The sequence below is a fragment of the Cnephaeus nilssonii genome (assembly GCF_951640355.1).
Source record: "Cnephaeus nilssonii genome assembly, chromosome: 6".
Lineage (NCBI taxonomy): Eukaryota > Metazoa > Chordata > Mammalia > Chiroptera > Vespertilionidae > Cnephaeus > Cnephaeus nilssonii.
Window position 1 is genome coordinate 21,777,633 of NC_137077.1, and position 13,889 is coordinate 21,791,521.

Below are 13,889 nucleotides of genomic sequence, written 5' to 3' on the forward strand. Positions count from 1 at the left end.
TTATATCTATATCTGTATCTATCTATCTATCTATCTATCTATCTATCTATCTATCTATCTGTCATCTTCAACAGCCCTGAGAAAAATGGTATGGCAAGTAGTTGCTTTCCACTTTACAGATGTGGAATCTGAGACTTAAAGCAAGTGAGTCCTTAATTTAAGGTTTCAGATGTGGTAAGCAACTAATGAAACCTTAGGGTGTTACATAACCCTGGATGTTTGCACTTTAAATATTTGCCTTTCAACTTCTGGCTAGACAGTGGCTCCACTCAAAAATGGTCTTCTAGTGATTGACTTTTGAGTCTTGGTAACTCATAAGCAAAACAGAAACATTTCCAATACTCTCATATATACTTTTATTGGCCCTGTAGTTTTCAAACAGTTTTTAATTGAGTTTATTAGGTGACATTGGTTAACAAAACCATACAGGTTTCAAATGTTCTCTTCCACTTCCCCCAGCCCCCTTTCCTTCTGGCTATCACTGGACTGTTACAGCTTAATCCTTTCACCATTTTTTCACCCAGGATTTTTGTTTACAGAACTCTTATAATAATTTTTAGACAGCATGCAGTCCTTACATATTTTCAAGATAACATCGAGTCTGCAACCTGGGCATGTGCCCTGACCAGGAATCGAACTGTGACCTCCTGGTTCATAGGTGGACGCTCAACCACTGTGCCACACCCACTGGGCTTTATGATGACATTTTAAGATAAAACATATTCTTGTATAACTTTTCCATGGAGTCTTAAATGTCATAGACATAAGATACCCAATATAACTTATTTTAAAAATAAATCAATGCTCAGCGGGTATGGCTCAGTGGTTGAATGTCGACCCATGAACCAGGAGGTCACGGTTCGATTCCTGGTCAGGGCTTATGACCGGGTTTCCAGGCTTGATTCCCAGTAAGGGGCATGCAGGAGGCAGCTGATCGATGACTCTCTCCCATCATTGATGTTTCTATCCCTCTCTCACTCTCTCTTCCTTTCTGAAATCAATACAAAAATTTTAAAACATATTTTAAAAAGAAATAAAAATGTTTTTGTTGTAATGATCAGAAATTTAACATCTTTCCCCTTTTCCTCATGCCAATTACCACACAGAAGTTTATCCTAAGATTTTTATGCTTCAAAATATTTTATGGATCATTCTTGCTTTTTTATATACAAGTATATATATGCATATATACTGATAAATATAATATTATATGTGGGTATATAAATTTAACTTTAACTTTTCTTTTATATGTAATGTGACCCTCAAGTTGTAAATATTGAACACTTTCTTCCGGATTAAGTTATTTTCAAAAGTCCTACTCATATAACAAAATATATAAAAACAAATTAATATATGTTGTAAATTATAATGCATACATATTATATCCTTATTATATCCTTATTACCAGTTCTTGTAAACCTTCTACATTAAATGCTAGAAATCACCCAGTGCCCTATTTATCAAGAATTGCTTCACCCAGCCGGCAAGGCTCAGTGGCTGAGCATTGACCTATGAACTAGAAGGTCACAGTTAGATTCCTGATCAGGATATATGCCCAGGTTGCAGGCTCGATCTGCAGTGGGGGCGTGCAGGAGGCAGCTGATCGATGACTCTCTCATATCATTGTGTTTCTATCCCTCTCTTCCTCTTTCTTCCTCTCTGAAATCAATACAAATATATTTTAAAAAAGAATAAAGCAACACCAATTTGTTAAAAAAAAAAAAAGAATTGCTTCTAATCATCTTTCAGCTGGTTATTTCCTTTAGGTCTTCCTTCAATTTTGTTGAAACAAATAAATTGTCACCACATGATCTACTACAGGATTTTTCCCCTTTCCTTAGAATCCTTTGCTTTATCAAAAATCAACATCAGTTTTTCAAATTGTTCCTTTCTTTGGCACCCTGATGATTTTTATACTCCAGGACAATGCTCCACAGTAACATTTGACTGAGGGAAAGATTAGTTTTTCTCTCATCAAGTGGAAGATGGGTAATTAAGAAAGGGGAGGTAAGGAAGGATAAATAGCATGGTCTCCAGCAGATCAATATGAATGTGAGAATCTGACAGCTGATACCACTAAAACTATCCATTTTTAATGCCCCTTAGAAAGTCGTAATATATATATGGATAATTTAGAAATTCAGAGTTCCAGAGAATTAGAGAAAAATGGTTAAGAAAAACTAAAGAATGAATAAACCAGATTTATAAAATATCATCTTTGAAAGAGACCTTAGAGATAAGAAAGTGACAGTTTCATAAGGAAGATAAATGAATGACATAAAGAAGAATCTAAAATAAAGGAAAGAATTCTTTTTCTTAACTCTTAAAAGTGCATTGTAATGAACCAAGCAAGAGTTTAAAACACACACACACACACACACACACACACACACACACACACACACACACGGCTGCTCACAGAGTATTTCAATTCAAAGCAGAAAAAAAATAAAATAAAAGGAAGGAAAGGACTCTTTAAGTTTATGCTCTATGAGAAACTCACGGTTGTCCAGAAACTGAGGCATCTGCAGGCAGGAAGACCAGAAAAAGGACAATAAGACTTGGATGGAGTTTGTTCTTCTCCATGCTGTAGGGAGAAGACACCTGAGGAGACCAGACTGTATTGTGCTTGACTCCCTGTAGTTGGTCTGGTCTCAAGCCTTCCTCAGAGCAACCAGGCCTTTTGTTGCTCTCTGAACAAACAGGAAGTTCCACCCCCACCAGATGTCTAAACAAACTAAAAGTCTCTGAATGTTCTCTGGAAGGGTCATTGCGCCCAGGGGCCTAATTACAGTAAAGGGGTCAAGGTTAATTCCTGGCGGGGTAACTAGAATTCTTGGAGGGATAAAACCCACATTCCTGTAAGTGCTCACTTTCTTTGGGTTTTACTATAAAGCAGCTAATCGGCTTTTAAATCCCTTCTCTCTTTTACTCCCTCCTTCCATTTCCCCACAGCACCTTTTATGGCATTTCTCATGTCTTTTGCATGAATAGTTGGTAGGGGAAATGACAATTTAAGCAATACTGCACAGGCCCAAAATAGATATTTTACTCCAAGTCAGTGAGCCTGAAAGTCCTCTGTTACATATGCCTACCTTAAGTGTGGAAGCAGTTTCAGAATTCAGGAGTCCTCTGTGGAAATGACAATGGACTCAACTAATAGGTTTTTGACTTTAGGGATATCACTGGATTGCAGATGAATAGCCAGTCCTGGAAGAATAACTGAAAATATTTTCCTGTATGAAAAAAGTGAAAAGATGAAAGGAGAGGTAGCCAGACCTCAAAAACAAACTTGGACCTACTGTGCCTAACAAAGATCTCAGTTGCCTTCACCATCAACTATGCAAACAAATTTTGTTATTGATTTTTAAATATGCTGCTCCTTACCAATCTTTAATCATATACACTATTTCATCCATTTGTTCATCCAATTATTTGTTTTTTTAAAAGAACTATTTTATAGCCTAGTATGGGTAGGTATCATGTAAAATCATGGAGATAGAATGGGCATTGATACACTTACCTAGGCCAGAGATGATGGTATTTTGAACTAGGGTATTCATAATGAGCTTGAAAAGAGGTTGACAGATGTATATCACTTTTAAGAGGTGAAATTATAGTATACAATGAATATATGAATGTGACTGATAAAGAAGAATGTGCTTTACAATTTTCCTGGCTGGTCACTGAGTGAATTGTGTTGCCTTTAACTGATTGAGTAAAACAGGAAACAGGGTGGAAACAGAAGGACAGGGTGGCAACTGAAGGTTGGAAAGATAAAGAGTCTAGTTTTAGAAAGAACTTGTGGGATATTCAAGTATTAATATTCACAGGGGTTTTATTTCCATCTAGAGTTTAGAGCACTGTGGTCTAATAGAAATACTAGTAAATGTGAGCCTCCTATGGAACTACTTTTTCTAGTAGCCACATTAAACAAACAAAAGGAGCACAGAGGTTGAGCATTGACCTATGAACCAGGAGGTCACAGTTCGATTCCCAGTCAGGGCACATACCTGGGTAGTGGGCTCCTTCCCCCATAGAGGGTGTGCAGGAGTCAGCCAGTCAATGATTCTCTCTCATTGATGTTTCTATTTCTTTCTCCCTTTTTCTTCCTCTCTGAAATCATTAAAAATATATTAAAAAACACACACCAAAAAGATGTCTTCTTTCAAAAAGGTCCTTTGCCTATTTTTTGATTGGATTGTTTCTCTTCCTTTTGTTAAGTTATATGAGTTCTCTATAAATTTGGATATTAAATCCTTATGAGAGATAACATTGGCAAAAATGTTCTCCCATGCAGGGCTTTTTTGTTGTTTTGTTGATGGTTTCTTTCGCTGTGCAGAAGCTTTTTATTTTGGTGTAGTCCCATTTGTTTATTTTCTCCTTAGTTTCCATTGCCCTAGAAGCTGTATCAGTAAAGATATTGCTACGACAAATGTCTGCTCTTTTGCTGCCCATGGCTTCTAGGATTTTTATGGTTTCCTGCCTTATGTTTAAGTCTTTTAGCCATTTTGAGTTTATTTTTGTGTATGGTATAAGTTGGTGGTCTAGTTTCATTTTTTTGCATGTATCTGTCCAATTTTCCCAACACCATTTATTGAAGAGACTGTCCTGACTCCATTGCATGCTCTTGCCTCCTTTGTCAAATATTAATTGAGCATAATGGCTTGGGTGGATCTGTGGGTTCTCAGTTCTGTTCCATTGGTCTATATGTCTGTTCTTGTGCCAGTACCAGGCAGTTTTGAGAACAGTGGCTTTGTAGTATAGCTTGATATCTGCTATTGAGATTCCTCCAACTTTGTTCTTCTTTCTTAAGATTGCTGCAGCTATTCGGGGTCATTTTTTATTCCAGATGAATTTTTAGAGAGTTTGTTCTAGGTCTTTGAAGTATGCCCGTTGGTATTTCAATGGGGATTGCATTGAATCTATAGATTGCTTTGGGTAGTGTGGACATTTTAATGACACTGATTCTACCAATCCATGAACACAGTATATTCTTTCATTTGTTTATGTCTTCCTCTATCTCTTTTTTCAGTGTCCTGTAATTTTCTGAGTACAGGTCCTTTACCTCCTTGGTTAAATTTATTCCTAGGTATCTTTTTTTAAAATTTTAACTTTTTTCTTTATTGATTAAGGTATTACATATGTGTCCTTATTGCCCTATTGCTCCCCTCACTGCCCCCCCCCCTCATGCCCTCACCCCCCTGGTGTCTATGTCCATTGGTTAGGCTTATATGCATGCATACAAGTCCTTTGGTTGATCTCTCCCCTTACCCCCACACTCCCCTATTTTCCCTCTGAGGTTTGATAGTCTGATCGATGCTTACCTGTCTCTGGATCTGTTTTTGTTAATCAGTTTACGTTGCTCATTAGATTCCACAAATGAGTGAGATCATGTGATATTTATCTTTCTCTGACTGACTTATTTAGCTTAGCATAATGCTCTCCAGATCCACCCATGCTGTTGCAAATGGTAGTATTTCTAGGTATCTTAATTTTTTTGTTGCAATGGTAAATGGGATTGTTTTTTAAGTTTCTCTTTTTGTGAGAATATAATGAACAACATAAATAGAACCAGAGTCATAGAAGCATTGAACAGACTGTCCAACCTATGAGAAAGGCAGGATGTGAGGGGGTAAGAGATCAACCAAAGAACTTGTATGCATGCATATGAGCATAACCAATGGACACAGACAAGGGGGTGTGTGAGGGCATGTGCTGGGGGATGGGGGCAGCTGGGGAGAGGTCAATGGAGGAAAAAGGAGACTTATGTAATACTTTAAATAATAAAGAATTAAAAAAACACACACAGATTAATTTTAATATTGTTTTACTTAGCTCAATATATCCAAAATATTATTTCAACATTTAATCATTATAAAAATTAATGAGATACTTTACATATTTTTTGTACTAAGTCTTTGAAATCTGGTGTGGAGTCTATACTTACAACACATATCAATTTAGACTAGCCACATTTCAAGTGCCTAATCACCCAGGTAGCTACCGGTTACCATATTTGACACAGTAGGCTTAGAACAATGTTTCTCAAATTATAGGTCACCATTATAGTGGGTAATGTTATCATAATCACTGAGTCATGACCAAGATTTTAAAAGATGAACTAGAATATAATAAAAGAGAAAGTACAGTTTGTCAAAAAGAGTAAGTGAAAATATTGATTTGGGAAATATCTGTTTCACATAATTTTAGCAGAAACTGCTGGTTGTGTCCTACTACCCCTTCTCCAATTCTATTAATAATGGAACTTCTGAGTTTTAGCTGGCCACAACTGTCTTTTATTTCTCTCTGGAAGTGGACATGGCTAAGTTCTGGTGATTGGAGTGCGAGTGGAAGTGATGTATGCAACTTTCAGTTCATGACTTAAAAAAGGAAGGGTTATTCATAGCAACACAATTTATAATACCTAAGATCAGGAAACAGCCTAAGTGACATCAGTAGTTGAGTGGATAAAAAAGCTGTGATACATTTACACCATGGAATACTATGCAGCTGTAAAAAAGAAGGAACTCTTAACATTTGAGACAGCATAGATGGCCCTGGAGACTATTATGCTAAGCGAAATAAGCCAGTCAGAGCAAGACAAGTATCAGATGATCTCACTCATATGTGGATGGAATCTAATGAACAAAATAAAGTCATGAACAAAGTAGATCAAAAGACATAAACCATAGAACAGACTGATGAAACTCAGAGGGAAGATAGAAAGAGATTAACCAAATAATTTATATGCATATATACATAACCCATGGACACAGACAATAGGGTGGTGAAGGCCTGGGCAGGGGTTGAAGGGGGAAAGGTGGACTAGAAGGGGTCAATGAGGAAAAAGGAATACTTTTGTATAACTTTCAACAATAAAGGTAAATAATAAAAAAAGAAGGGTTAGATTTGGTGCTACTCCTTTCTTCTTTCCCACTGGGTGTAATGCAGACAGGATGATTGTAGTCAGAACTTCCACCATAGGGCATAAGGTGTGAGCCATATGACAAAAATGGCAGCAGAATAACAAGTAAGACACTCTTTCAGTCCTGAATCATTTAGACGGATTTTCACTTAAAAGAAAAAGGAGTTCTCTTATCTAAGCCATTGCATTTTGAGATCTCTTTGGTAAAGCAGTAGAACTTGTATTTTAACTAATATATTTTCTCTTTCTTTATCACTATCTCTATCTCAATTATTTCTACCCATTGTAACTATGAGTGTCCTAGATCACAATATAAAAAATTTACATTGTGAAAGTATGATTACAGTGTTATATTTATAGTAGAGGCCTGGTGCACGAAATTCGTGCACGGGGATGTGTGTCCCTCAGCCCAGCCTGCACCCTCTCCAATCTGGGATCCCTCTCACAATCCAGGACTGCTGGCTCCCAACTGCTTGCCTGCCTGCCTTCCTGATTGCCCCTAACCGCTTCTGTCTGCCAGCCTGATCACTCCCTAACCACTCCCCTGCCAGCCTGATTGATGCCTAACTGCTCCCCTGCCAGCCTGTTTGCCCCTAACTACCTTCCCCTGCAGGCCTGCTCACCCCTAACTGCCCTCCCCTGCAGGCCTGGTCACCCCTGACTGCCCTCCCCTGCAGATAAATAAAGTTAAAGCAATCTGAACTCTACCAGTTTACAAGATTCAGAAGATAAATAAATCCCAACAAAAATGGCTGTGGCCATGGACCTCTCCCTGGCCGCCCCCACCCCCCTGCACTTGCCCTCATACCCCCCCCCTCCAAACTTCCCTCCTCTGCTGGCCTGGTCACCCCTAACTGCCCTCCCCTGCAGGCTTGATCACCCCTAACTGCCCTCCCTTGCAGACCTGGTCCCTCCCAACTGCCCTCTCCTGCTGGCCATCTTGTGTCCACATGGGGGCAGTCATCTTTTACCACATGGGGGCAGCCATCTTGTGTGTTGGAGTGATGGTCAATTTGCATATCATTCTTTTATTAGATAGGATAGAGGCCTGGTGCATGGGTGGGGGCCGGCTGGTTTGCCCTGAAGGGTGTTCCGGGTCAGGATGGGGGTTCCCTTGGGGCATGGGGCGGCCTGGGAGAGGGGCCTGTGGTGTTTTGCAGGCTGGCCACACCACCCGGCGACCCAAGCGGAGGCCCTGGTATCCGGGATTTATTTATCTTCTATAATTGAAACTTTTTAGCCTTAAGCAGAGGCCAAGGCAGGCCAGGGCAGGCAGAAAACTTGGCTTCCTCCATTGCCGGGGAAACCCAAGCCTCCTGCTCTCTCCGTGGCCGCAGCCATCTTGGTTGGGTTAATTTGCATACTCGCTCCTGATCGGCTGGTGGGTGTGGCTTGTGGGTGTGGTGGAGGTATGGTCAATTTGCATATTACTCTTTTATTAGATAGGATTGTGAACTGACTAATGAAAATGTACAAAAATTATCGTAGGTTAACGTTAAAGCAATCTGAACTCTACCAGTTTACAAGATTTAGCCTACTTATGTAGATTAAAGATTTGTCAGCTCATTGGGAGAGCTGATGCTATTGAAATAGGTGATAATACCCAGGTAGGATATGCTGATGAAAAAAGAAAGAGCACAGGGCAGACCCTAAGGAATACCACTGTCTAGGCGACGGGCAAGGGCACGCAAATGGAACAAGAAGGGCCCTAGCTGGTTTGGCTCAGTGGATAGAGTGTCAGCCTGTGGACTGAAGGGTCCCAGGTTCAATTCTGGTCAAGGGCACATGCCTGGGTTGTGGGATTGATCCCCAGTGGGGGACGTGCAGGAGGCAGCCGATCGGTGATTCTCTCTCATCATTGATGTTTCTATCTCTCTTTCCCTCTCCCGTCCTGTCTGAAATCAATAAAGATACATTAAAAAAAAAGTGTCTATCATTTAAAAAAAATGAAACAAGAAGGGAAAGAGAGAAAGGGAGAGGTAACCAGGAAAGGGAGAAATAACCAGAAAATCCCAAAGAAGGGACAATATTAAGAAAAAAATAGTCAAGAGAAGATTTTTACTAGTCAGAGTAATTGGGGCTTTAGCCAAGACATTAAAAAAAAAAGCATTTTAAAAGTTTGCATGATTTTATAATGTGTTAATTCAAAATATAACAGAATTTAAATTGTTTTTAACAAACTAGAAATAATTAAACTCTTATTTGTAAGATTACTTACTTAACGTAAGAGGGGGACAATAATAGCATTCATTTGGTGCCTTGTGACGAATTACAAAGATGATCTGTAAAGATGGTCTTGCTAAATCCCTAAGTCTATTGCTAAATCTATTCATCTCAAATGCCACAGTGAAGTAAAATAATAGGTTGTGATTATTTTTCTGTTGTTGTATTTAGGAACAAGGAGAATATCAGAACCCAGCTATTTCAGCGACTGGGTAAGGCAGAAGCTTGATTGCAGGTTGTGGAGTGAGAGGAACGAAAGGCATTTGTCTGAAGGAGAAGAGAATAATAGGGATGTGAGCATGAGAGGGAGTTTTCTTTAAGAGGAGGGAGATTTGAGCAAGTTTAAATGAAATGTTGCTTCTATAAATGCTGACTGGGAGAAGCAGATAAAAGGGCAGAGGTTGAACATTGTGCTGTGAGAGAGGACTCTAAGGATACTGGAGGTGGCTGTATTAAAAAAGCAGACGGGGGCATTATACACAGGAGAAGTGGCACCTTCAATATAATCATTGATACAGAGGAAAGTTTTATCTAAAATGCTCCATTCAGCTCTCTTTTTCTCTCTCTCTGGAACATGCCCTCACCTTTCCCGCTTTTTCTTCCATGAGGCACAGTTTTATTTGCCTTTCTTCTTCTAAGCTATGAGGGCCCTTCTTTTGAACTCCATAACTTGTTTTCTGAACCCACGCAGCCCAGCTGGCTCACTTCTTCCACAGCTCATTTCTCCCATCTCTGTGACTTTCTAAACAAACTTTTGCTTGTGAAGTTAAAGAAAAAAAAAAAGCTCTGTTCACTAAGATGAAACTTTATCTTCTTGGGAAGAGGGAAACCAAGCATGACTGAATCAGTTTTCAGGACACAAGTCCTATTTCTGACTCAGCCTGGATAATGACTCTGAGCCTGTTTCCTTGTAAAAAGGTATGGGAGTAATAATACCTGTGCCATCTGTCACCTTCATGGGGTAGTTTTACACAAGAAGCTATCTATATGTAACAGTTTTAAACCTGTAAATCTTATTGTGTCAGTGAAAGTTAATATTTATATTTTGAATCTTAATGACTGAGGAAGAGGTCTGTTTCATAACTGCTCTGGGCTTTGGTATAAAATGGCATCCAAATAAAGAAAGTTAGGTTTCTTAAGTAACAAGTCCTTGACAGGAAAAAGAGAGCACAACTTGGACAAGTTCTATAAAACTTTGAAGTATTTAGCAAAAAATTAGTTAGAAAGCTGAGATAAAGGAGTAAAAGAGAAAAGAAAAAGAAAGACAGTTCATAGAAAATGAAGTAAGGGAACAAAATGCAGGAGAACACATGCCATTAAGAACAAAGGAGGATTTTGTGGGAATTGAGAAAAATTGGATTAGAATGTATATGGGCCTTAATAAAAATAGGGAAAAAAATTTTCCTTGTACTGATGTAGTGCTTGGCAGAAATTGAATACATCTTCTCTAATGGTACCAATTGTTACACTTAATTCTCTTTGCCTGAGAAAAGAGAGCATTTAGACTAGTGTAGTTCCTAGTAATAATGATAATGAGGGATATTTTAGCTGGTTACATATATTTTACTTTTTATTATTTATCTACTGATTTTAGAGAGAGGGGAAGAGATTGAGAGAGAAAGAGAGAGAGAAATATTGATTGGCTATATTATCTTTGCTTGTTATAAGATTTCATTAGGCAGGTAGCTTTTTTATGTTACCAGCTAGTTATAAGCTCTTTCCCTCCCTCCCTTCCCTCCCTCCCTCCCTCCCCTCCTCCCTCCCTCCCTCCCTCCCTCCCTCCCTCCCTCCCTCCCTCCCTCCCGTTCTCTCTCTCTCTCTCTCCCTTTCTTTCTTCTTTCCTTCCTTCTTTCTTTCCTTCCTTCCTTCCTTCCTTCCTTCCTTCCTTCCTTCCTTCCTTCCTTCCTTTCTTCCTTCCCTTATTTCATTTAAAGATGGTTGCAATAAGCAAGACTATTTAGTTGCTAAAAACTACATAGTCTGACACATTGTAGGCATTTAATAAATATTAATATTTATTAAATACAATCATATTAAATCATTATTAAATTGATGCAAATATATATTATTGTTGAAAGCTATTGCCTATTCATCACCATTAATTGATGATAAATTCATTAATTTATTCAGTGAACATTATAAATTCTATTGGTGACAATGCAAGCGTAAATATATGGTCAATAGTATTTGAGAAGAGATGTACAGAAGAAAGTATTTTTAATTTTTTTTCAAATATTCCTCTAAAAATAATACACACTTATCATAAAATACATAGGCACAAAGACAATAGAAAACAAAACATGAGTTTCTACTCTATTTCCAGTTCATAAAAATTATTGTACATAATAATATATTTTAATTGGATAAACCACAAAGCAAAATGTATAGTATAATAAAATCACACTTTTTGAAAAAAATCCATCTTAAAATCTCAAGGGACCCTGAAGAGCCCAAACAATTTGGAAAAAAAAGAAGTTGAAGGATCACACTTCCTGTTTTCAAAACATTACAAAGCTATAGTAATCAGTGTGTTAGTGGCATAAGAACAGATAAATAAATCAGTGAAAAAGAATAGGAAGCCCAGGAACCAATCTCATGTATATGATCAAATGCTATTTAACAACAGTACCAAGACCACTCCATGAGGAAAGGACAGTCTCTTCAACAAGCAGTGTGGGGAAACTGGATATCCACATGCAAAATAATCCCTATCTTACACCATATGCAAAAGTTAACTCAATATGGACTGAAGAAATAATAAATGTAAGACCTAAACCTATAAAAAGGCCATAAGAAAACATAGGGGAAAACTTAATGACATTGGAGGTAGCAATGATTTATTGGCTGTGACACCAAAAGCACAGGCAACAAAAACAAAACAGATAATTGGGACTGCATCAAACTTAAAAACTTTTGTACATCAAAGGACACAATCAACAGAGTGAAAGACAACCTATGGAATAGGACAATTTGCAAATCATTTATCTGATAAGGAGTTAATATATATATAATATGTAAAGAACTCCTACAACTCAATAACAAAAATTAAGTAACTAGAGTTTTTTTATGAGCAAAGGACATGAATAGACATTTCTCCAAAGATGATATACGAATGACCAATAAGCATATTAAAAGACATTCAACAGCACTAGTCAATCAGAGAAATACAAATCAAAACCACAATGAGACATCACCTCACACCTGTCAGAATGGCTATCAATGTTAAATCAACAAACAAGTGTTGATAGGAATGTGGAGGAAAGGGAACCCTAATACTCTGTAGGTGGAAATATAAATTAGTACAACCACTATGGAAAATAGTGTGGAGTTTTCTCAAAAAATTAAAAATTAAATTACCTATGACCCAGCGATTCCACTTCTGGGTATATAATCAAAGAAATCCAAAGTACTATTTCAAAACAATATATGCCACCCATGTTTATTGCAGCATTATTTACAACAGCCAAGATATGGAAGAGACCCAAGTGACCATCAATAGATAAATGGTAAATACACACAATGGAATACTACTCAGCCATAAAAAAGAAGGAAATCTTATCTTTTGCAACAGCATGAATGAACCTAGAGCAGTAGTCGGCAAATCGTGGCTCGTGAGCCACATGCGGCTCTTTGGCCCCTTGAGTGTGGCTCTTTCACAAAATACCACAGCCTGGGCGAGTCTGTTTTGAAGAAGTGGCGTTAGAAGAAGTTTAAGTTTTAAAAATTTGGCTCTCAAAAGAAATTTCAATCGTTGTACTGTTGATATTTGGCTCTGTTGGCTAATGAGCTTGCCGACCACTGACCTAGAGGGTATTATGCTAAGTTAAATAAGTCAGACAGAGAAAGACATATACCACATTATTTCATTTACATATGGAATATAAAGAACAAAATAAACAAAATAAAAATAGACTCATAGATATAGAACACAGACTAGTGGTTGCCAGAGGAGATTGGGGTTAAGGGACTGGGTGAAAAAAGTGAAGGTATTAAGAAGTACAAATTGGTAGTTACAGAATAGTCACAGAGATGTATACTACAGCATAGGGGATATAGTCAATAATATTGTAATAACTATGTGTGGAGCCAGGTGAGTACTTAAAATATTGGGGGGGGGGGGAGTTACTCTTTAAAGTACATGATTGTCTAACTGCTATGCTGTGTACCTAAAACATTGAATATAAACTATAATTGAAAGATAAAGTAATAAACTGGAAATAAATAGCAGAATAAGACACACACAAAACACACACACACACACACACACACACACACACACACACACACACACACAATGAGATATCACCTCATGCACATTAGGATGGCTACTATAAAAAAACTGGAAAAATTGGAACCCTGTACACTATCGGTGGGATTGTTAAAAAAGCAAACACTAGCCGAGACTGGTTTGGCTCAGTGGATAGAGCGTCGGCCTGCGGACTCAAGGGTCCCAGGTTCGATTCCGGTCAGGGGCATGTACCTTGGTTGCGGGCACATCCCCAGTGGGGGGTGTGCAGGAGGCAGCTGGTCGATGTTTCTTTCTCATCGATGTTTCTAGCTCTCTATCCCTCTCTCTTCCTCTCTGTAAAAAATCAATAAAATATATATATATATAAAAAAAAGCAAACACTATGAAAAGCAATATGGCTATTCCTCAAAAAAGTAAAACTAGAACTACCATATGATCCTTACTTCTGAATATATATATATATATATATATATATATATATATACTATT

At 38.0% G+C, this 13,889-nt stretch overlaps 1 protein-coding gene across 1 annotated transcript in view; it reads right to left on the reverse strand.

The window, feature by feature from the left end:
• The window catches only part of LOC307100998 (alpha-2-macroglobulin-like), a 49,023-nt gene extending 46,329 nt beyond the window's left edge, over positions 1 to 2,694 (reverse strand). The window contains exon 1 of the mRNA XM_079773710.1: positions 2,504 to 2,694. Coding sequence (XP_079629836.1) covers positions 2,504 to 2,586 — 83 coding nt within the window. The 5' untranslated portion in view covers positions 2,587 to 2,694. The remainder of the gene's footprint in view (positions 1 to 2,503) is intronic.
• Between the last annotated feature and the right edge of the window lie 11,195 nt (positions 2,695 to 13,889).